The 23,883-nt window shown below is 40.4% G+C and overlaps 1 protein-coding gene across 1 annotated transcript in view; it reads left to right on the top strand.

The window, feature by feature from the left end:
- The window catches only part of VPS53 (VPS53 subunit of GARP complex), a 197,862-nt gene that overhangs the window by 150,052 nt on the left and 23,927 nt on the right, over positions 1-23,883 (top strand). The window contains exons 19-20 of the mRNA XM_056556902.1: positions 6,824-6,893; positions 22,422-22,559. Of these exons, the coding sequence (XP_056412877.1) occupies positions 6,824-6,893; positions 22,422-22,559 (208 nt within the window). The remainder of the gene's footprint in view (positions 1-6,823; positions 6,894-22,421; positions 22,560-23,883) is intronic.

Raw genomic sequence — 23,883 nt, 5'->3', positions numbered from 1 at the left:
TACAGCTCTTTATTTATCATTTTAACATCCAAGTAATTTCGTTTCTAGCAGAATTACTAGAAACATTTTCTCTGTGGTTTCTATGGTTTATTGCCATAGAGGGAAATCTGTAGTTAAAGCAAAGGCCAGCCCATTAGAAGACAACATCATTGAATAACATAAGTGGATGAAGAATTGTGCCAAGGATACCCATTGGTATTTTAATATATGTAAATTGTTTCTTTGCTAGGAGTTTTTGTACAAAGTAAGGGTTTTAGCTTTTCTCCGTTTGTTTTTATTTGTTGATACAATTTGATTTTCCTGGCAGTGTGCTTTTTAGAATAATAATGAAAAATATTATGTTGCCGGTTTCTTCGCAACACTGTCCAAGAAAAAAATAATTTAACCACTGCTGACTTAAGTTGACATACTCTCCTTATGTGCTTTGCAATAGTCTGCATCTCAGTTAAATTGAGAAAATACTGGTTCCTAAAAACAGCAGCCAGTGGTCTATTGCAGGTGTTTTTTGTTTTTTTTTGGGGGGGGGTTGGGGGGGGGGGGGGGGTTCTATATGTACAATTCCATTATGTACTCTTCAGAATGGCCCAATGGTTTGGTTCCCATTGTTGGGTTCCCAGTGGTATAGCCAATGTTTCAAAGCATTTTGTATACTAGTACAATTTTTTTCCGTAAAACATGTCTTAGTAACTAGAACCAGGGCTGTGGAGGCGGTAGATTTTTGTACTTCCTACTCCGACTCCTCTGTATTAATATGCAAATGTATTTATAAGCACTTACAGTTGAATCCAAGAAGCTGTTCCACCAAGTTCTTCTAAGCTCTTCTAGCAGAGAAAGGTAGTTGTTCTATTTAAAAATCTTAATCCTTCCAGTTCGTATCAGCTGCTATATGCTCCACAGGAAGTTCTTTTCTTTTTGAATTTCCTTTCTGTCTGACCACAGTGCTTTCTGCTGACACCTCTTGTCCATATCAGGAACTGTCCAGAGCAGGAGAGGTTTGCTATGGGGATTTGCAGGTGTTGTGTGCAGGTGTTGTGTACAGCAATTATTTTACCTCAGTTTTGCAGGCTTTCGTGACGCTAAAAAGTGCTGGTGCGAGGTACACAATGCCCCACCACGCCCACCCACACGCCCACTTTGTATCTCAGTGCTGGGACCGCTGTGTGATTGACACACAGGTCCCAGCGCATGCGCCCTTCAACTAATGTAACGTGCGCGCTGCTCTTCACCTAGCCCTGCGCAGGTGCACTGAGGAGTATGACGGCGGCAGGAGCGAGCGCTCACTGGAAGAGCGAGTACTTGCTGGATGACACGCAGCAGCGCGCACGTTACATTAGTTGAAGGGCGCATGCGCTGGGACCTGTGTGTCAATCAGCACTGAGATACAAAGTGGGCGTGTGGGTGGGCGTGGCGGCTGCGGGGCATCGCGTACCTCGTACCACGCCTATCCGACCGTCAGTGGCTTTGATTAAAAGCACTTTTTAGCGTCACGAAAGCCTGCAAATGTGAGGTAAAATAATTGCTGTACACAACACCTGCACACAGTACAAAGGCTGTGTGCAGGTTATTACACTAAAATTTCATTACAGTTGCGCTTTAAGGACCAGAGCTTTTTTCGCACATCTGACCACTGTCACTTTAAGCATTAATAACTCTGGGATGCTTTAACTTATGAATTTGATTCTGAGACAGTTTTTTTTTGTGACATATTCTACTTTAACATAGTGGTAAATTTTTGCAGACAGTTTTTTTGTGACATATTCTACTTTAACAAAGTGGTAAATATTTGCCAATACCTGCATAATTATTTGGTGAAAAATTCCCAAATTTCTTCTGCTTGTAAGAAAAATAGACATACCAAATAAATTATATGAGATAGAATAGAGAGAGACCGGCACTGACGTTTGTGGTCTATAAGCTATAGAAAGTCTTTCATAGGCTCTGGCAAACTTGAGCAAGTTGGCAAACACTCAGAGTAATAGCCAAGCAGTCCACTAACTGCAACCTCTCAAGGTGCTCAATCCTCCAGAGAAGAAGATGCAAAGTTCATACAAAAAGAATAAGAGGAGGCGCTCACGATTTCAAGGTGCAGTGGTTTTCTTTTATTCACAGTGCATGCTTGGAGCGATACAGCATCTGCAGGACGCCAAGGTGGAAGCACAGGTGCAGTCAGGGCCGGACTGGCTTAGCTGGATACCGGGAAAATAACATACTGGAGTAGACCCCAACTTTACCTTTTCATAAGGGGTAAAAGGAGAAAAAGCCCCCCAAAATCTGTTAGGCAATTTCTCCCGAGTACAGAAATACCCCATATGTGGCCCTAAACTGTTGCCTTGAAATACGACCGGGCTCCAAAGTGAGAGAGCACCATGCGCATTTGAAGCCTAAAATAGGGATTTGCATAGGGACGGACCCGGATGCAAGAATTAGACTTGCCTCCGATACCAAAAAATACCCTACGGCTGTGTTTCCCAAACAGGGTGCCTCCAGCTGTTTCAAAACTCCCAGCATGCCTGGACAGTCAATGGCTGTAAGGCAATACTGGGAGTTGTTTTGCAACAGCTGGAGGCTCCGATTTGGGAACAGTGTCGTACGAGACTGTGTAGGGGTTTATGTATGTGTAGTGTTTTACCCTTTATAATGAGTTATAGTGTAGTGTAGTGTAGTGTTTTTAGGGTACATTCACACGGCGGGGGTTTACAACGAGTTTCCCGCTGGGAGTTTGACCTGCAGCGGAAAATTTGCTGCATCTCAAACATGCAGCAAGAAACGCTCTAATCGCTATAAACTTCCGCCCGTGTGAATGTACCCTGTATATTCACATGGGGGGGGGGGGGGGGGGGGGGGGGCGGGGGGCAAACCTCCAGCTGTTGCAAATCTACCACTACCAGCATGCCCTTTGGCTGTCCGTGCATGCTGGGGGTTGTAGTTATGCAACAGCGTAAGGCACACTGGTTGCAAACACAGAGTTTTTTACTTAACTCAGTGTTTCGCAACCAGTATGCCTCCAGCTGTTTCAAAACTACAACTCCCAGCATGCATGGTCTATCAGTGCATGCTGGGAGTTGTAGTTTACAACAGCTGGAAGCACACTGGTTGCGAAACACTGAGTTGAGTAACAATCTCTCAGTGTTTCGCAACCAGTGTGCCTTCAGCTGTTGCATAAACTACAACTCTCAGCATGCAGTGACAGCTGAAGGGCATGCTGGGACTTGTAGTTATTCAACAGCTGGAGGCATACTACTAACACTTCCAGCATGCCCTTTGGCTGTCCGTGCATGCTGGGGGGTTTTAGTTATGCAACAGCTGGAGGCACACTGGTTGCAAAATACTGAGAGTTTGTTACTTAACTCAGTGTTTCCCAATCAGTGTGCCTACTGTTGTTGCAAAACTACAACTCCCAGCATGCCCAAACAGCCTTTGGCTGTCTGGGCATGCTGGGAGTTGTAGTTTGGCAACTCCTAGAAGGCAGAAGTGAAGATTACTTACCACTGATATTCACTGCTGCCTTCGCCTCCTAACTGCCGCCGATCCCACCGCTGCCTGCCGCCGCGATCGCTGGTCCCTTGGCCTCCTCCTTCACTCCGGTACCCGCCACCATACACGTTCATTTGCGGGAAGGGGTTAATGCACTATTCAATGGAGCTAATGCTCATGGGGTTCCCAAGATTTAATGTCATAAAGGGACATGTTATTACTTTTTTGTCCACAATGCAGATTTCTGGATCTTTATTGGAAGAAAAATCTGTACAGTATGAAATACACTACATTGATTATGCATCAGAATTCTGTGAAAAATCTGTACAGTATGAAATACACTACATTGATTATGCATCAGAATTCTTTGAAAAATCTGTACAGTATGAAATACACTACATTGATTATGCATCAGAATTCTTTGAAAAATCTGTACAGTATGAAATACACTACATTGATTATGCATCAGAATTCTGTGAAAAATCTGTACAGTATGAAATACACTACATTGATTATGCATCAGAATTCTGTGAAAAATCTGTGCAGTATGAAATACACTGAATTGATTATGCATCAGAATTCTGTGAAAAATCTGTACAGTATGAAATACACTGAATTGATTATGCATCAGAATTCTGTGAAAAATCTGTACAGTATGAAATACACTGAATTGATTATGCATCAGAATTCTGTGAAAAATCTGTCATGGGAACACATCTTTAAAAAGTAGTCAACACAAAATGTATTGCCTATTTTGGTTTCTAAAAGAAAAATGATGGTCAGGGGTAGGATTATTGTAACATCTGCACTTATGTGTCTCCAAACTGCACAAGTATTAAGGTACACAGTGATCCCAGGGATTGAGTGGTATTCTCTTGTTGTGTACTAACAGGAACCCCCTGCATCATTCATCAGTATAAGCCCAAGCAGTCACAGTCATCAGCATTTAGCATTTTTTTTGTATCTGATGTTTTTGGTTTTGTTTTTGTTTCCAAATAAAATTAGTAACATTTCACAAAATTTACCTGGGTATTTTTTTTTGATCTGTTTACTTTGATGGAGTAGCGTATTAGACTTTGTTGTGCCTTACAGAGGCATATACCTAAAAAAGAAGATGCCTATACAGTAGCAAACAAAGTCAGGAAATCTTCCCAAGGTAAATCAAGAAGGAAAAGCTAAAACAGAGAGTTAATAGAGCCATGACTTAAGTTTTTAATTTTCATCTAGCTTCTAGTAATTCTTTCTGTATAGCCTTCCTTATTTGCCTAAATGTTCATGTCTCTGGTATTTGTTAGCTCCTCTTTTTTTTTTAACCTGCTTTAAAAGGCAGATTGCTGAGTAACCCCCGCTGTTCTTGGCTAGGCTGAGAGGTACCCTTCAGGACTTATTTAGACACCTGGTTTGTACAGCTTTTCCAGCAGTAAGGTCAAGCTTCACATTTCCTTTAGTTATTTATGTTTTGTCCCAGGACCAAGTTCATATAATTTAGCCATTTTCCTCAGAGTTTTTATATTGTTTATTTTATTTAAAACACTCCATTCTTTTATGTATACCTAGGGCAGAGATACTTTGTTGTTTACAAATTACAATTTAAACAAAACAGTAGCCTATTTGTATATAGTCTTGTTTATATTTGGTCTAAATCTTATTTTTACTATCACTTATATTCCTAAAATGAAAACCTATATTTAACATAATGTGTATTGGTTATATGTTATGATAAAGTTATCATATCACCTGAAAATGCAGTAAGAATTTATTTTTGCTTTGAGTTCCACAAAAGTCTGTTGCTGAATTCCTTCTATCCCATGTTCGAGACAGACCTCTTATTTAGAAAATCTATAATCTAGCACATTTTTGTGGCTTTTGTTATAAACAGAGCCAACTACACAGAGCCATCAAACAGGCTTATATCGCCCTATGTAATATGGTCAAATGCTTGTTTGTCAGCTAATCGCCTTGTTCTGACCTGCTAAGAAAACTAATCTTTTATCAGCTATACATCTCCCTGTGTAATACAGGATGCATGGCTGACAAATGATGGAACCAAAATGCTGTACTCAGGTATCTCCGGCTCTTCCATAGAGATAAATGTTGGTCACTGCTTTGTGCTATGATCAACATGTCTCATTCATGGAGAGAGCTGGGGGAGCCATATGGGAGATCACGGAGAGTCCTAGCATTCAGACCCCCTGCAATCTGACACTTAAACTTCCCTAACGTGAGGTATTCCCTTAAAACTGCAGTGTGTGGCCTCACTGTGAGATCTAGTAAACTTCATTGTAAGAACTACAGGAAACGTGTGGAGTTGTGATGATACCTTTATTGGTTAACTGAGAGGATATAGATTGCAAGCTTTCAAGACCTCTTAGGCCCCTTCATCAGGCGTGTTACAAAGTGAATGTGAAGAACATCCCTCTTAAATACAATTCTAACTGGCATGGTTACAAATAAGGGAACAGATATGATCAACCCAGTGTAGGACAGTTCTTTGATCAGTCAGAGGTGGTATAGAACATTGCATCTCTTTGGAGTCCATTTACAACATGCATATTTACAAATAGGCAGCAGATCAAACCAGTTCTTTGATCATTCAATGGTGGTATAATGGGATGACTACTACAGTCAGCCTCTGGAGGTGTCAGAGGGGATTATACTTTGCTGGTCCACCAATGTGACATGAATTCCCTGTCTCTGTTGAGGCCTGCACTTAAAGAAGTGATTTTTAACATCCGCTTGATCTCCCATATTTTTCTCTCCATCTGAGTTGGAAACTGTCCCATTAAAGGGTACCTTTAATCAAAAAAACTTTAGATATATTATAGATTAATGTATGCAAAATAACTTTCCAATAGCACGTTATTAAAAAATATGCTTCTTTCTATAAAATTTTCCACTTTGAAAAATGACCACTAGGGGTTTCCCTACCAGTCCTTTTTTTTTTTTTTTTATAGATTTCAGACTCATTCAGGAGTCCTAAATCTCAAACTGCAGCCAGCACACAGACAACCTCAGCACTGCTCACTGCTAGGGAGCTTGTCTGTTGAGCTTGTCTGTGTCCCGGCTACAGTCTGAAATTTAGGACTCCAGCATGACTCTGAAATCTATAAAAAAAAAGGACTGGTAGGGAGACCCCTAGTGGTCATTTTTTCAAAATGGAAAATTTAATAGAAAGAAGCATATTTTTTAATAACATGCTATTGGAAAGTTATTCTGCATACATTAATCTATAATATATCAAAAGTTTTTTTGATGAAAGGTACCCTTTAATACAACTACTAAATCAATTGTGTACAATAAGTCAGCATTTACTTTAAATTCTGTTTTGTTTTTGTTTTGTTTTTTGCAGCTCCTTCATTCCAAAATTTATCAACCACCTTTTTAAATGCAAGCCTATTAGTATGGTTGGAGCTGAGCAGGTATGTAGTGTTTCATTCCATGTCTGGTATTTACTACACATATGCTTGCAATGTTTTTAAACAACTGTCCGATCAGGCTGTAACTTTGATGTCACGGCTGAATATATTTAGTCCTGACATCCTTTCCACTGCTGAATTGTGCTTGCAGCTTTTAGAAACTTTTAAATACATAAAGGGAATCGACACGGTAAAGAAGTAGAATATATTTAAAAGAAGAAAAACTACCATAAGAGGACATAGTTTTACATTAGAGGGGCATAGGTTTGTTCAGTAATATCAGGAAGTATTATTTTATTGAGAGAGTAGTGGATGCATGGAATAGCCTTCCTGCAGAAGTGGTAGCTGCAAATACAGTGAAGGAGTTTAAGCATGCATGGAATAGGCATATGGCTATCCTTCATATAAGATAGGGCCAGGGACTATTTATAGTATTTAGAATATTGGGCAGACTAGAATTTATCTAAAGCAGCAAGACAAGCCTTATATTTAGTATTGGCATTTTTTTATAGATATATCACAGATCTTATGTTTTGGTGCGGCAGCCATGTTTGTAAATGTGACAATAGGTAGTATAGCTAAATAGTTTATCACCCCTTAAACAGTACCTGTCACCAAATAAACTTTTCTAAACTAACTCAGGCTATGTTCCCTAACTACTCCTAACACTCCTCACACCCATAAAAAAAAATTTCAGAGCTTTAAAAAGCTTTCTTCTTGCTCACATAGTGCAATCTCCCAGCAGGAGAAAGTGGGTGTTTCCCAGCAGGCATGACATCACAGAAGCCTGCTGGGGGACACTTCCGCCCTCACATCATTGCAGTGCTGTGATGAATAGACCTCAAGCTCTGTGCAGCAGCTATCAGTCTGTGTATCTTTCAGTGAGGCTATTTGCAGCTTTCAGTCTGTGCAGCTTTCAGTCTGTGCAGCTTTTAGTCTGTGCAGATGTCAGTGAGGCTCTTTGCAGATGTCACTGAGGCTCTTTGCAGCTGTCAATCAAGCTCAGTGCAGAGAAACACTTTCTGAGTTTGGTCTCCTGCCATTACAAGCAGGAGACCAAAATCTGAGATTTTGACCAGACAGAATGTGTTCTGGCCAAGAAGGGAGACCCCCTGGTGGCCAGAAGTATACAGCAGAAAAACTAATATAAAACGTTATTATTATTTTTATTTAAGCCAATTACAAAAGTTATTTATTTGGCATAAGGAATCAAATATTTAAAATCATATTTAATGACAGTGCCCATTTAAATTCTGTGAATGCTGACAAAATGACAGCTGGTATTAAGTCTCTGAAGACTGTTCAAAGGTGACAACCAATTTTTCTGTACTTCCTATTGTCACCCATACAAAGAAATGGCTACCACGGCAATATATTACTTCTGACTTACTAATACACTAATTATTAAGTTTGACAATTTGGGTGAAAACCCTGTTTACTGACGTTATTATGTATAGACATGACAACTTGTGTATGGTTTCATAGGCTATGTCGCAGTCTTTGCTGATGACATATGATGCATCTAGAAAAGTCTACAGGCCCTTTTACTTTTTTTTACATTTAGTTTTTTTTACATTTAGCCTTGTGCTAAAATAAAACAAACAATCATCATTCAGCACTCAATACCTTATAATGAGAATGTGATAACAAAATGTAAACATTTTAGCAATTTTTTTTTTCAAAAAGTAAAAGTCATGTCTGGAGAAAAAGGGCCCTATTCATCACCTGCTCAATACCATCCCTTCCGGGAAGCATAGTGGTGGTAGCATCATGCTGTGGGAGTCTTTTTCAGCAGCTTGGACAGGAAGACTTGTCAAGGTTGAGGAAAAGCTAAATAAAGCAATGCACCAAGATGTTATTAACCCCTTGATAACAGCCAAATTTCATTTTTTTTACATGCTCACCTTCTAAAAGCCATAGGCTCTTTCAATTTAAAAGACTCAATTTTCCATCTACAGGGTCATATGAGGGCCTGTTTTAGGTGGAACCAATTTTACTTAGTAACAATACCAGTCCTTTTACCACAAAATCAAAAAAATATCTGTGGGGTACAATTGAACGGTAAAAATTAAATGTTATCTTTATTCTGTATGTCGGTACAGTTACAATGATGCCCAATTTATAAAGGTCTTGTTTTACTGTACTACTTAAAAAAAAAAGAAGAAAATTCTTTATTCCATTACATAGCATTGACCAGCTGAATCCGCACTCTGCTAGTACAGTTTGCCTCAGGCAAGTTGTATTAACGGAGCCAACATAGCTAGCAAAGAGGCCTTCAAAAGGCATCCCCTGGCCATATTAACTGACCAGCCCACTGCTATCATGTGGGGGTGCTGATCAGACACCTGACCCCACAGGCACATGTCATTTTAAGGGTTAAATGATGGACATCAGCAGAATCGCTGATATCCGTCAATAAAGGGTACTGACTGTGTCTGAAAACTTTCTGAATGCAGTGTATTATGTCTTTAGTGTACAGTATGCCTTGAGAGCCCATACTAAGAACAGCTGGTATGCGGTCAAAGCACAATAGGTCTGTTTTCTTTGACAAGCTGTGTCTAGTATTTATCTGACACCACTTTCAAAATGTAGTAGCTCAGACTTGTCTAGATCTGTGGCTTTAAAAGATGATTTCAAACTGCAGTCTGCACCCTCCTTGTTTCATTGATCTTTCATGAAGACTTAAAGAATAAAGGAAAAGCAAATATTTCATTGTATGATTATCATATAGTTGTTCTTTGATAAAATTTCAGTATTATTTTTCATGCTTACAAGCCAGTTTAAGAAAAGGGTCATGACAGATAATGGATCCTATAAGAATGGAAACGATAATGCTTTGTGTTCCCCATTGTGATTCATTTTCCTGGCTACTTGTAGATACTGTGTGTGTTAAAGGGGTACTTCAGTGAAAAAAACATTTTTTTTCTTTTTTTTTTTTTTTATCAACTGGTGCCAGAAAGATTTGTAAATTACTTCTATTAAAAAATCTTAATCCTTCCAGTACTTATCAGCTGCTATATGCGCCACAGGAAGTTCTTTTCTTTTTAAATTTCTTTTCTGTCTGACCACAGTGCTCTCTGCTGACACCTCTGTCTGTCTCAGGAACTGTCCAGAGCAGGAGCAGATCACCATAGAAAACCTATCCTGCTCTTAACAGTTCCTGAGACAGACAGAGTTGTCAGCAGAGAGCACTGTGGTCAGACAGAATAGAAATTCAAAAAGAAAAGAACTTCCTGGGGAGCATACAGAAGCCTATAAGTACTAGAAGGATTAAAAAAAATGTTAATAGAAGTAATTTACAAATCTGTTTAACTTTGTCTTTACTCTGTCATTCCCCACACACAAGCCAAAACTGCTTTGACATGATTTCTTGACACCTCTTCACACTATTCGCAAGATCTAAAAAATTATATAATTTTGGTGGTTGAGTACCTATTAGCCCACAATTTTTTTATGTTTGACAATAATTTTTATCTTCAAATTAACTGAGCGTCGATGGGGGCGAAGTTCTCCCCCTCCCTTGCCAACATTTATATGTGTTGGTGGGAGAGGGGAGATTCTCTTCGCTCCCACCAATCCGTTTGCCACTTCCATCAGGTTGTATGGCCGCTACATCGACGATCTCATATTTATATCGGAGTCGGATGTAGCGGCCATACATGAGTTTGCTACTTTTCTTAACCAAAACACTATGAATCTCCAATTTACTGTCTCTTATCAGATACGAACTATGCAATTTTTAGAACTGCTGCTTATGGGGACAGTACTTTTGGGTCTATCAACATGAGAAAGTATCGCAAAGAAACAGCTGTTAATTCTATCCTCCATGCGGGCTTGTGCCACACACCCCACGTTATTAAAAATCTGCCAGTGGGGGGAGATGATACGGGCCCGGCGCAATTGTTCTCGCGATGAGGACTTTGAATGTGAAGCTAAAAATATTGCCTGTCGTCTCAGAGACCGGGGTTACCGATCCTACTTTGTGGATCGGGCGATGCAAATAGCAAAGAAACAACCCAGTGAAACTCTTCCCAGAGGCAGCAGGCGATCTAACAACTCTGGCGATGGGGATCAGCCCTTGGTATTTTCCACACAATACAGAGAGAATTTTTCAGCCGTATGCAGGATTATTTTTAAATATATCCCCATGATTAGTGGGGATCCTGCATAATCTAATGTGTTTTGCAATGGCGTTCACTGTGTCTCTAGAAAGGCTGCTACCATTGCCAGCGTTGTTTCTCACTGTTTTTTTTTATCAGTCAAGCCCGATCCAAATCCAATTGGCTTACATGCCCAGGATCCCACAGGTGTGGACATCGCAAGTATATCTGCTGCTCTGTTATGAACAGCAGTATGGAATTTGTCTCCGCTGCTAATGGTTGCAGATACAAAATCCATCAATATTTTAATTGCAACACCACATTTGTGGTATACGTGGTTACATGTCGGGAATGCAACATCCAGTATGTGGGGTGTACGACAAATGCTCCGAAAATGAGAGTTCGGAAGCATTTGTCTGACATTTTGGTTCCCGACACGTGTCCATGGTCAGCAAACATTGTGCTGACCTCTATCAGGGCAGTTTCTCTAGCATCTCAGTCCAAGTCATCGAACGGGTCTGTGCCCCTGTACGTGGTGGCGACCATAGGCAAAAACTACTGGACTGAGAGGTCTTCTGGATACTTTAAGTTGGGGACCATTTTTCCAGCAGGAATGAATAAATGACACAATCTCCTGTACGGGGCCGCAGCAATGTACAGGAAAGGGGGTGTTCCGTCCCCGCTTGACGCGGCAGCTGGCACGCCCCTCCATGAATCCCATAGAGATACATGAAGGGGCGTGCCGGCTGCCGCGTCATGCAGGGACGGAACGACCCCTTTCCTGTACATTGCCACGGCTCCGTACAGGAGATGGTGGGGGGGGGGTCCCAGCACTCGGACCCCCCGCGATCTAAAACTTATGCCCTATCCTTTGGATAGGGTATAAAGTTCAGAGCACTACAGATCTCCTTTGAAGTTCTCTCAGTTGCTACTATCATAATATTAACATTATTTTCTTTCTTGTGATTGTCTCTACGGTTTTATATGTGCCTTGAGTGAGTACGTTTTAATGGTTTATGGATATTTTATCCATGTTTATTTCTTAGGGAGTACTCTTTATTGGCGCATATACCCACAGAGACTTTCGCTTTATTAATTGTAAATTACTACTACCATTATTTTTTTTTTTAAATCTCATCTCGATTTTGCTTATCTTGTCCTTCGCATATATGTAGAACATATCACGCCCTGCCGGTCTGTACCCCATATTTTTTCAGGTTTGTGTAGTATGACTAAGGCGGCTACATCCGCCGAAACGCGTCACTCCTTGGTTCGTGCATGCTGTGTTTCATGTTCCTGCCAATGAATATCCAATAAAGCAGCGTTCCTATTCCGTGACTGCGGTGCTGGAATTTCCTCTTGTTTGGTTATCTTATGTGTGCTGTCCTCACGCTTCCGTGCACCTGAGACTTAACGGGTGGTGAGCTGGACTTTGTACAGTGTGTTTAACTTTCTGACATCAGTGGACTTAAAAAAAATGTTTCCGGTGGAGTACCCCTTTAATGACCAGCATCCCCCCCACACCAAGTAGCATGAGAACAAGTTATCAGTAATTGCCTGCTCAATGGTCCATTTTAGTGATCAGCTAAGGAGGCTGCAGAACTAGCAGGAGAGAGAGGCACATTCTGTTTATAACAAGTAGATTTATAACAGGTAGACAATAACTGCATCAATACACAAAGTTAATGTATTACTACTTTGGTAGCTGTGGTCTAGCAAACTTCTCCTGCTCTGGACAGTTTCTGACATGGACAGAGGTGTCAGCAAAGAGCAGTGTTATCAGACAGAAAGGAAATTCAAAAAGAAAAGAACTTTCTCTGTAGTATACAGCAGCTGATAAGTATAGTAACATAGTTCATATGGTTGAAAAAAAGACCAGAGTCCATCAAGTTCAACCTTTATCCCTAATGAGTCCCTACTGAGTTGATCCAGAGGAAGGCAAAAAAAAAACTCATACTAGAGGTAAAATTTCCTTCCCGACTCCAAATATGGCAGTCAGAATAAATCTCTGGATCCACGTTCTGTCCCTATAATTCTAGTTTACATAACCAACAATGTTACTACTCTCCAAAAATGCATCCAGACCCCTTATAAATTCTTTTACAGAGTTCACCATGACCACCTTCCCAGGGAGAGAATTCCACAGTCTCACTGCTCTTACAGTAAAGAACCCCCATCTGTGCTGGTGTAAAAACCTTCTTTGCTCAAGAAGTAGAGGATGCCTCCTTGTTATAGATACAGTCCTGGGTATAAATAGATCATGGATTGGAAGGATTACGATTTTTAAATAGAAGTCATTTACAAATCTCTTTAACGTTCTGGTACCAGTTGCAAGTTTGCATTTGCAAGTAGCAGAACCAATCAGATCGCTTCTTTTAAAAAAAAAAAAAAAAAATCTGGTTGCTATGGCAACTCAACAACTTTTTCTCTTGGCGGGTTTTGATATATCCCCCCCCCCCCCCCCCACTATGTAGATGTAGAAACATCTAAACAATCACTTGCCTGAACATTGGAGTGTCATAGGTAATGCAATGTATGCATAAAGTTGCTCAAATTGTAAAATCGTGTTAAAATATGAGCCTGCACTTTAAAGTTCAGTCCAGTCCTTATGCATTGATCTTCATGACGACTAAAGTAAATAGATTTTTTACAGCACATATGGTCTTGTCCTTACAAGCTTCTGTGGGCAAGGAATCCACAGAGAGCTACATAAATAACTTGACAATAGGGCAAAAGGTATTGGCTGCATGTTTAATACAGTATGTACTAGGACACTGTTTTCCTAACTGTGTGTCTCTAGCTGTTGCAAAACTACAACTTCCAGCATGCCCGGACAGCCTTTGGCTGTCCTGGCATGCTGGAAGTTGTAGTTTTGCAAAAGCTGCAGACACACTGTTTGGAAAACCCTGCACTAGGAAGTTAGAGATGTAAGGCATGCACTTTTATTTGGACAATTTTTACTGTCCAAAAACGCATATGATTAATTGAATCTCAATCTGTATAGATACAGTATATAGCTATGTATAGAGATGGTCACCCACACAAATACATACAAATCAGACAAGTCACTATTCTGAGGATCGGTACTCCAGAAGCTTATCTGCTAATGCTGGTTTTAAAGCAGAACAATAAATAACGTCTGTCATAGCTTCTGAACACGTTCCACATCTGCATTGTAACTTATGTAAAGAAGAATAAACATAGTAATATACATTTTTACACAGTACCACCACAGGAAAGCAGACATTTAATAAAGGGAAACAATTTAGTACTACCCTTTATTGTCTGAGCTGTTTATTTTAACATCCATTAGGAAGTATTTTGAAGCATTTGTTGTTGAAAATCAAGCAATTTAAGCAAAACCACATTGCAATCACTACTTACGCCATCAATCATTATGCTTTCCTGAATCCTGTCTATTGCTTTTTCCTTTTTGGCATACAAGCGGCCAAATGCATGTCATTCAAAAAGGTTTGGAACAAGCTGTGTATACTAATCCATGCTTTCTGTCTGAAAGTTCTATTTATACTTTATTTAGCCTCCCCCTTGTTTTTTTTTTTTGTACTTTATGCTTGCGCCAGGCAAACACAAACACTTTACAGCATTTATCAGAGACCATAAAAACACTAATAAATTACAAGTAGACACCAAGACAGTGAGAAGTATTCTGGCCTTCCTAATGCTGAATTGCAGGGTATGTCATGTTGACATAGTCTGGCTGAAAGTTATAAATCCATTTGATATATATATATATATATATATATATATATATATATATATCTTCCTTAGAGGGGAATTAAAGGAAATGTTTTGTACTGTTTGGAAGCAAAAGCCATTTATAATGTTAAATGTCCCTTTCTGGTTTTTTTTTTGTTACTTAGAAAGCAATCACTTATTCAACTGCATTGTAGTAAGGTCATAATCACTGTGGGTATGGTCACTTGTCAGACTTACAGTATAAGTATGGTTTTAGGTGACTTTTTAAAATTAGCTGTCATGTGGAGTAGCACTATTTATGGGCATTATATAATTTGTTAATGCCATTTTTCATCAGCTTTCTGCGATACAGGCTTCATCTATAATTTTCAGTTGTCTGTGACCTATGGGACAGTACCCAAACTCTAAGATGACTCCCATATTTCCTAACCTCTAAGCTGACTCCCATACACTGTTAATACACAAACAAGGGTATCTTGCTCCCCTATATCTCTAAAGCTCAGCCTTAGAAACTTGAAATAGATTATGCAGCAGTGTAAGCTTTGAATCAAACCCTAAGATGAGGCTTAGTACTCAGCTGATGTGCGCTCTCTGCCTCTGCTTTTCTTCCTCTACACCTCCCATCTTCCCATTCCATGGACTTCTATTGGCAGCATGTAAACTAATCCCTCAGTGAGCTTCCAGTGTATCCAATAAGGAGATAACTGACATGAGCAGTTTTTTTTGAGTGAATGATGAGTTTTGGGGGGCAGGGAAGCAGTCTGATAAGGAAAGAGAAATGCATGTTTTTCAATGATAAGATAAGTTACAAATCCACAGTTTATTTTCACAGACCTAAATCTGGGCCTTAGCCTCTCATTTCTGCAACAGATGTTGAAAATCTGCAAGCATATTATGTTGCTACCCATTGAGGTCTGTTAGTAGCAACATAATCCGCTTGCAGAAATTCCACAAGAGTTTCAGCTGCGGGAAATGCATTGTAATGCATTGTATTGAAAAATGTTTAATATTATTTAAAGGGGTACTCCAGGGAAGTATATACATAAAAAAAGCTCCAAAGCCATCACACTACCTGGATATGTTCCCTGTAAACCATCCTGTCTGATATACATGGTTCCTGTGGCCTCTGATGTTTTCTCTGGCTGCTTGATATTCTTTGCCACTCTTCTTTCCCCTTGCCTACATCTCCCAGCAACCATTGCACCTGTGCCAGCCCCCACCCTCCTGCTCTGAGCAGCAGAGATTCGGTGTCTGATTGGTTGAGGCTGCACACATCTCTCAGCACAAAAGGCCTGACTCAACAGTACATGGCAGAAACCATGTGGTCTGTGCCTCTCAAGAGGGTGGGGGCTGCTTTCAGAGAGAGAGATTTGCACAGAGACAGAGTGGATGGCTGAATGAATTTCCTCACTTCATGCATGTAAGTGTCAACCAAAGAGAGGAATCGGCTCTATATAGCTAATGAATCCTATTTAGACAATTAAATAGGTTGATGAGAGGGAAAGGATAGGCTATGGGATTAGTTCCTCAGAGTACCCCATTTATTTTAACAGCAAAAAGCCCCATTCACTTCATGGCATGTGTTTAGTTATCTGCTTTAAGCTCACACTGCCTTAAAGAGTACCTGTCATTAAGTGGTACCCCCCCCCCCCCCCCCCCGCTTTCCCTATTCATTCCTCCCACCCTGGTAACAAAATACCCCCGCCTTATTTTTTTGTGTGTGTTTTTAAAGGAGTACTCTGGTGCTAAACATCTTATCCCCTATCGCAGGGGACCCCCGCAATCTCTCCTGCAGCAAGCCTCCTCCCATAGACTTGCATTTAGGGGGTGGGCCCGTGACGTCACGAAGCTCCGTCCCCTGTATCGCTTCTCATCAGCCACAGAGCGATCCTCGCTCTGTGCAGCTGAAAAACAGGGGTGCTGCAGGAGAGATCGCAGGGGTCCCCAGCAGCGGGATCCCCGCGATCTAACATCTTATCCCCTATCCTTTTCCTGATGTATTTTATTCTATCCATGCATTTTCATTTTTTTTTTTTTTTTTTTTGCTACTATGGACAAAAAAGCACATGTTAAATAAAAAAAAATGGTGGGAAATTTTATGCAGTGTTAACTTTTATGCCTTCATGTGCATTCTGTATCAGAATTTGTGCCTGATATGCTCAAACCTGACTCATGGTAACCTAGCATTCATGTTGCCAATGAAGCATTCAGTACTCCTTATCAAACACACTTGCTTGATTTATCCTACGCATCCTACACCTTCTATTTGTATCTGACTGCTTAACTTACATTTTTGTATAACATTTGTATTTTAACATTGCACCAGTGACTTTCCCTTACCCCCACTGATATTTTTCCCTTTTTTTTTAAAAGTATTTATTTATAACATTTTCCAAAAACATTACAGAAATAAATAAATAAATAAATACAAAACACCCTCCAATACACAGGACAATAGCTATAAGCTGTCAAAGCCAATGCACCCAGAGGGCATGAAGGACAAAGCCCCAGAACCATCAGAGTGAACGAGGCCCAACAATGACAAACAACAGAAAGAAGCACACACCCCAGCTCCCACATACAACAGATTGGTGCTAGGTGCTTGAAAATTTGATTATTTGCAAATGTTAGTGATATCTATTACTTCCTCAGTTTGCATACCTTTATGGCTTGTCCTTCTCAGTGTTGCAGTTTTAATGTGAGAAATCTATTTTGACCAAAAATTTACCCCAAAATGTTTAAACCACTTTATGAGAGAGAGTTATAAAATGATTATACTTGTTTCCTTAAAGTGTTACTTCCATTTAAGAACAAGTCACCATTTTAGATCAGTGCTGAGACTCTTTCTGATCTCTAGATATGACCAGGTGAAGCGCACTGCAGCATGCTTCACTCTCCAACTCGGCTCTCAGTCCATCTGACTACAGAAGTCAGGCTCCATTATAAATCAGAGCACAACTCTTGCAATCAGATGGACTAAGCACCAAGCAAAGGAGTGAAGCATACTAAAACATGCTTCTCATGGCTATATCAAGAGATTGGAGAGGGTCTTAGCACTGAGACCCAGACCGACCTAAACTTTTGACATGCCTATATGGTATGGAAAAAGTTTTTAAATGACAGTAACACCTTAACATGATTGCAGACTCCTAAAGGAAAAACTAAAAATGCCTAATTGATTTGTTTCTTGGTAGATGTCTTTTTTTTATTTTTTATTATTTTTATTTTTTTTACTGTTTGCTTTTCTATCTCCATTTGCTCACATCCAGTATTGAACAGGAAGAATGGTTAATTAGCCTTGTTGACGGGAAACCGACATAAACTCTGCGGTAGTCTTTTGAATATGTGGAGCCACCTAACTAAGTGGAATTGTCATTTGGTTTCATCCTTTTGTCCTTGAACGCATCACTGAGCTAAGCTGTCCTAAAGACTTTATTATGGTCTGTACACTACAATAATGAGAATTAACGTTCTAGGAGAGCTGACATATACCATAGCTACTGCTTGCAGGTGTCCTCATGGGGTCCAAGTATAAACCCTTGTTTCCTTGTTCAATTCTTTTAATTCATTCTGCTTCTCTTTGTAGTAATTGATTAGTCACTTCACTGCAAGACACATTCATCTTTGTTTTATAGGAGTCATGTTTTGCTGTTTATTTTTGCTGACATTAGAACATTTTTGCATATTTAAAGGATCACCTTTAACCGTTTTAGCAATCCCTTAATATATTCCTACTAGCTGAGTACTCAACATTGCCTAATCTTCCTACCTAAACATTGTGGGAGAGAAAAAACAACAATGATGCTCTCGCCCATCCCATCCCCCCATTATTTAAAGGGGTATTCCAGGAAAAAACCTTTTTTTTATATATCAACTGGCTCCAGAAAGTTAAACAGATTTGTAAATTACTTCTATTGAAAAATCTTAATCCTCCCAATAATTATCAGCTACTGAAGTTGAGTTGTTCTTTTCTGTCTGGCAACAGTGCTCTCTGCTGACATCTCTGCTTGTCTCGGGAACTGCACAGAGTAGAAGAGGTTTGCTATTGGGATTTCCTTCTACTCTGGACAGTTCCCGAGACAGGTGTCATCAGAGAGACATTTATGCTGGAAAATACATACATACTATACATTGGGGGATATTTATCAAAGGATTTAGACTGTTTTTTCCTGCCTAAATTTGTCGCACAGAAAGTCGCAGTCTAAATATGTGCGACTTTTTCTGCGACTTTTTTGCTTTAGAGGATTTTTAGAACATGATGCATTCTAGTCTATTTTAGACAGAAAAATGCATTGGTGCTGAATTTATCAAAAGCGACTTTTCAGCGACAAGTCGCATCGGCTGAAAGTACACTGAAATGTCAGCCCATGTTGGAGCAGGTTTAAATACAGTCTAAAGCATAGGTCCTGAAGTCCGTGCACAGAATTTATCAAGAGCCGTGCGCCTTTTGATAAATTAGGCGCACAATAGACCAGTCTAACCCTCTGTAGTTTGGTCTATATTGATGCGGGACATAGACAACTTTGATAAATCTCCCCATTGAGTTTCATGTATATAGATAACTTGAATCTCCACATTCAGAAATAGGAGTCAGGTTATTAACATTTACTTTTCCTAACACCATTATATTTAGATACTTTTGTCTAACTTTATGTTGGTTGGCATAGTTTACGCCAATATTTTGGCTCAATTGTGTCTCAAGGTGTCACATGTCAAGACATGCCTCTTTTTCATTTAAGCCAGGCAACATACTTTTTCAAATGAGACTTAATAAGTATTTAAAGCTTATAAAAATGTGATGCAATCATGTATGCCAGTTTTTGTGTGTGCAAGCAGACAGAATTCTGGGGTATTTGGAATAGCAAATGAGTCTCTTCATTTATGGCACTTCTGATCCAAAAGAGAAGGTTGAGGAAAAGTTTCCTAAGGCCCCTTTCACACTGCCTGCCATTAGTGCACAACAGTGTGACGGCCGCTGGGAGGGCCGGGCAGAATAACGGGAGAAAAATTACAGCATATGCCGTCTTTTTCTGTCGCTATTCATAACGTTGCCCGTCAGCCACCATAATAATAAATGGGAGCCACCGGGACCTGTTGTTTGCCATTGTTCCCCGTTATGAGAGTGGCCATTAAAGTCAGGGAAGAAAAAAAAAAAGAGCCTTTGACGGTCGTTCTCGATGGGGAGCAACAGCAGTGGGAAAATAGCCTACAATTGTTATATATTTTGTTGAAAGAGTTATACAAAAGGAGCTGTGGGGAGTCAGGTTTCCCTAGATTTGTACTGCCTCAATAGATGAATGTCTACATCTGTATGTTAGGGAACTGATATTAGTGAAGTTGCCAAAAACCTAAGTGAAAGTAAATGTATTCCATAAGATGTTCTGAAACATGAGCCTTACTGACTATGAGAGGGTTTTATCATTGGTGCAAAATTTATGTGCATAATAAACCCTGCTGCACAAGTTTATTTTGCTTGTTTTTGCACAAAATGTATTGGTGCACGCCATTACAGAAATTTGTGCAAGTGATACTGAGTGCATCGCAAAAAAGATTGGAAATCTCACAGCAATTTGTCAGACACAGGAGCAGTTAAAATGGACAACAGTGAGAAAACCTAACTAACTGCACTCCTGGAAGAAATTCTCAAAGATAATTTCTTGAGTAATCTTCCTTGACCCACCAAACTGAGGCAAGCACTTCCACCAATCTAGTAACCTTAGGAACTGCAGTATATAAACAGCCTGGCCACCATCTTGTGATTATGTTATTTATAATTGGAAAATTTGGTGGTGACAGGATATATTGTATGTAAATGTCTGTCTTTCTTTCTAACTAACTACCTACTGTATCTATCTGCACATAAAAGGCATTTAAAGGGGTACTCCGCTGGAAAACTTTTTATTTTTTTATTTTTTTTAAATCATGTAAAATAGTTGGGAGGCTATACACTAAGGTTTTTAATTAACTGAGCCGAGGTACTGAGTTGCTCTATACCCGTAGTGCCAAAAACACAGTAATAAAAATAAAAGGATCAGACCTCGAGGCGCAGTTGGTAGATGGTAGGTATATGTGTGTATAAATAAATGTAATGAGATACAGCTGGTATCAAGTTAAATATATGCTTTAATTTAGATAAAATATGCAATAACATATTTAAGATGTGCCAAAGTCTCTGAGCAGGGCCCTTGCTTCAAAGACGATATATTAGGTAGTAAGTAAAAAGCGGTTCATGCATAGTAAGTCATATAAAATAGTAATAACCAATTAAGTACTAGTAGATATAAAATTGCCAATCTCTAGCATTCAGAAAAATAGTTGCAGTGCTGTTGATAAAAAAACAGGATGATATATACATATGTAACTTTAGTGCAGGAGGGTAAATCAGTGAATATAGTCTATTAGAGTTACGAGATAGCAGCAATCAGGTTGGCACGGGCGCTGGTGCTCTCAGTGCACCCAGCCTGATTATGAAAATACCTGAGGTCTTCTTATGAATTGTCCCATTTGTAGTGGAGACATATATAATACTGGCACATTGGTCTGGTGAGTAGATAGCTTGGAGCAGCATTCGGCCCGCGATGGATGAAGTAGCAGCAGCATAATCGCAAGAGCTGGGTTATGCGTAGCACTGACAACAGCCCCGTCCTCGCACAGAGGCAAATTCTTTCTGAGCGCATATTTTGCTGAATGGTGGTCTGGTTGGCAAGGGACTCCAATGCTTGTGAATGGAAGAAAATGTCTTGTCAATGGTTGATGGTGACAAATTTGACTCCTTAGAGTCTGTAAACGGTAGCAAGACGCTTTTCAGGGAGAAACCCCTTTTAAATGGCAGAATGGGAATGGTCCTGGAAGTGTGGTCTTATATAAGGTGCCATTTTAATTGGCACATGGGTCCATTTTAGGAACTGCCAAGAGTAGGAGAAAATCCCCATATAAAAACTTATCCTGCTTCTGACAGTTCCTGAGACAGACAGAGGTGTCAGCAGAGAGCACTGTGGTCAGAGCACTGTGCTTGTATTTCATACACCAACTGGTCACTGAAGTACGTTTGTGCAAAAATATGTAAGATTTTATGTTTTGCACAAATAATAACTTTTGACAAATCCATCAAGCATACAGCTAAAGAAATGCAGTACACCACACAGACTAAATGATACTAGCAAAAAAACAGATAAGGACTCCGGTGCATGTCATTGCGCAATAGATATAAACACAACACACACAATTTAGTATGCACATGCCAGTTAGTAACCCAGACATCTTATCCCCTCTCGTGATGTCAGGGCCCGCCCCCCCCCTCAGTACAAGTCTATGGGAGGGGGCGTGGCGGTCCCCTGCCATAGACTTGCATTAAGGGGACGGGCTGTGATGTCATGAGGGGCGGAGCCATGACGTCACGCTGCTCCGTCCCCTGTATCGCCTGTCCTTACGCACAGAGCAAACTCGCTCTGTGCAGTAATGATAGCGCAGTGCCGCAGTGGAGATCCCCGGGGTTCCCAGCAGCGGGACAGCGGCGATCTGACATCTTATCCCCTATCCTTTGGATAGGGGATAAGATGTCTAGGGGTGGAGTACCCCTTTAAGGAAAATGTGACAAAACTTTGTTCATCCGGTGGTCATGGTAATATTTTAATGGTTTGTTATTGCAAGCTTTTTTCATATTTTAGTTCTGCCTGTATGTACATACTTTGACAAATGTTTCACTTGTTTACAGCTTCTGCTTGACACTCACTCTCTGAAAACCGTCCTTCTCGACCTACCGTCCATAGGTTCTCAAGTAGTACGGAAAGCTCCAGCAAGTTACACAAAAATTGTGGTAAAAGGCATGACTCGGGCTGAGATGATCCTAAAGGTGAGCTTTTTTTCTTTTTTTGTCAATTCTTTATTTAAATGTTCATAAACAGGGTACAAAACTGTACAAACGTACACGTAAGTGAACATCGCATATGACATGTCTGTGGGCTCGCAGGCTCTATATAAAAGATAGCAACATTATACATGTAAGGCAAGACAGGTAAATGCATTATCAGGTCTTCTATCTCCAAGTAGGAGCGTACATAGTGTCTCACCTCTACTGCGGCCCATGACTAAGAAGAAAAAAAGAGGGAGAGAGATGAAGGCAAAGGGAGGGGAGGCAGAGAAGAAGAAGAGGAGGGATACTGCGACAAATTTGTGGAGTAGGTTAACCATAGCTGCCAAATTTTCAGAAAGCTATCATGTGAGTAGGTACTTCAGCTGACTAATTATTCTATTCTGCACAGTTCGACCGCCTTCTGATGCCAATGGATCAGTGTGGGTGGCAGCACCTGCAGCCAATGAGGGGGTATCTGAGCCTTCACCACAGAGAGCAAGTGGGCCACGAATAACTTTTTATGTAGATTACAATCTGCATTGGATAGTCCCAAGAGCACCAGTGGGGCGTCAGCCTAATCTTTTTGTCCACTATGAGGGATATAAGCTTACCAATTTCCGTCCAAAAGGGAACAATGTCAGGGCAGTACCACCATATATGCGAGAGGATACCCTTACCTACCTAGCACCTCCAGCATAAGTCTGTAGGAGCGAGGCCCCAATGGTGCAATAGTACCGGTGTACGATACCACCTAGTGAGGAGTTTGTAGTGGCCCTCCTGCAGCTTGACACATTTGGAAAAGCTGCGAGAGTGTCTCAGCACCTCCCTACCTTCCTCCACAGTAAGCGACACATCCAACTCTTTTTCCCATGAAAGTATAAACAGCGGGACCATGGACTCAGCCTCCCTTACTATATTAGAACGCACTGAGCGTAGTGAGCCCTGAGCGAGGAGCAATAAACGCCACCCGTTCCAACCAATCTAGATCAGCCCCAAGGACATACACCCTCAGCATAGCAGCGCAAGCTCTCCTAATTAAGTAGCAGTGGAAAAAGTTACATTTTACCGTAGGCAGTAGCGTCTGGATATGTCCAGGCGTCGGCGGTTAGTTTGTAGGACACAAGTCCTTGAGTAGGACACAGTCCAATTTTAACCAAATATCATCAATGTCTATCGATTTGAGTTTGTGAGATGAAGGGTATAAGAGAACTAGGCATCACTGGGGAGAGAGCCTTAGGACTAGAGTCCTTGTCAGTTTGTCTCTAGTCATGAGTCTGTTTAAGCAGTAATGTAGCTCTCATCAGGAGGTTAGTCACTGTCCGAA

The sequence above is a fragment of the Hyla sarda genome, chromosome 2, assembly GCF_029499605.1.
Source record: "Hyla sarda isolate aHylSar1 chromosome 2, aHylSar1.hap1, whole genome shotgun sequence".
In the NCBI taxonomy this organism is placed as follows: Eukaryota; Metazoa; Chordata; class Amphibia; order Anura; family Hylidae; genus Hyla; species Hyla sarda.
The sequence above is the reverse complement of the archived record's forward strand: the minus strand, read 5'-3'. Positions and strand labels throughout refer to the sequence as shown.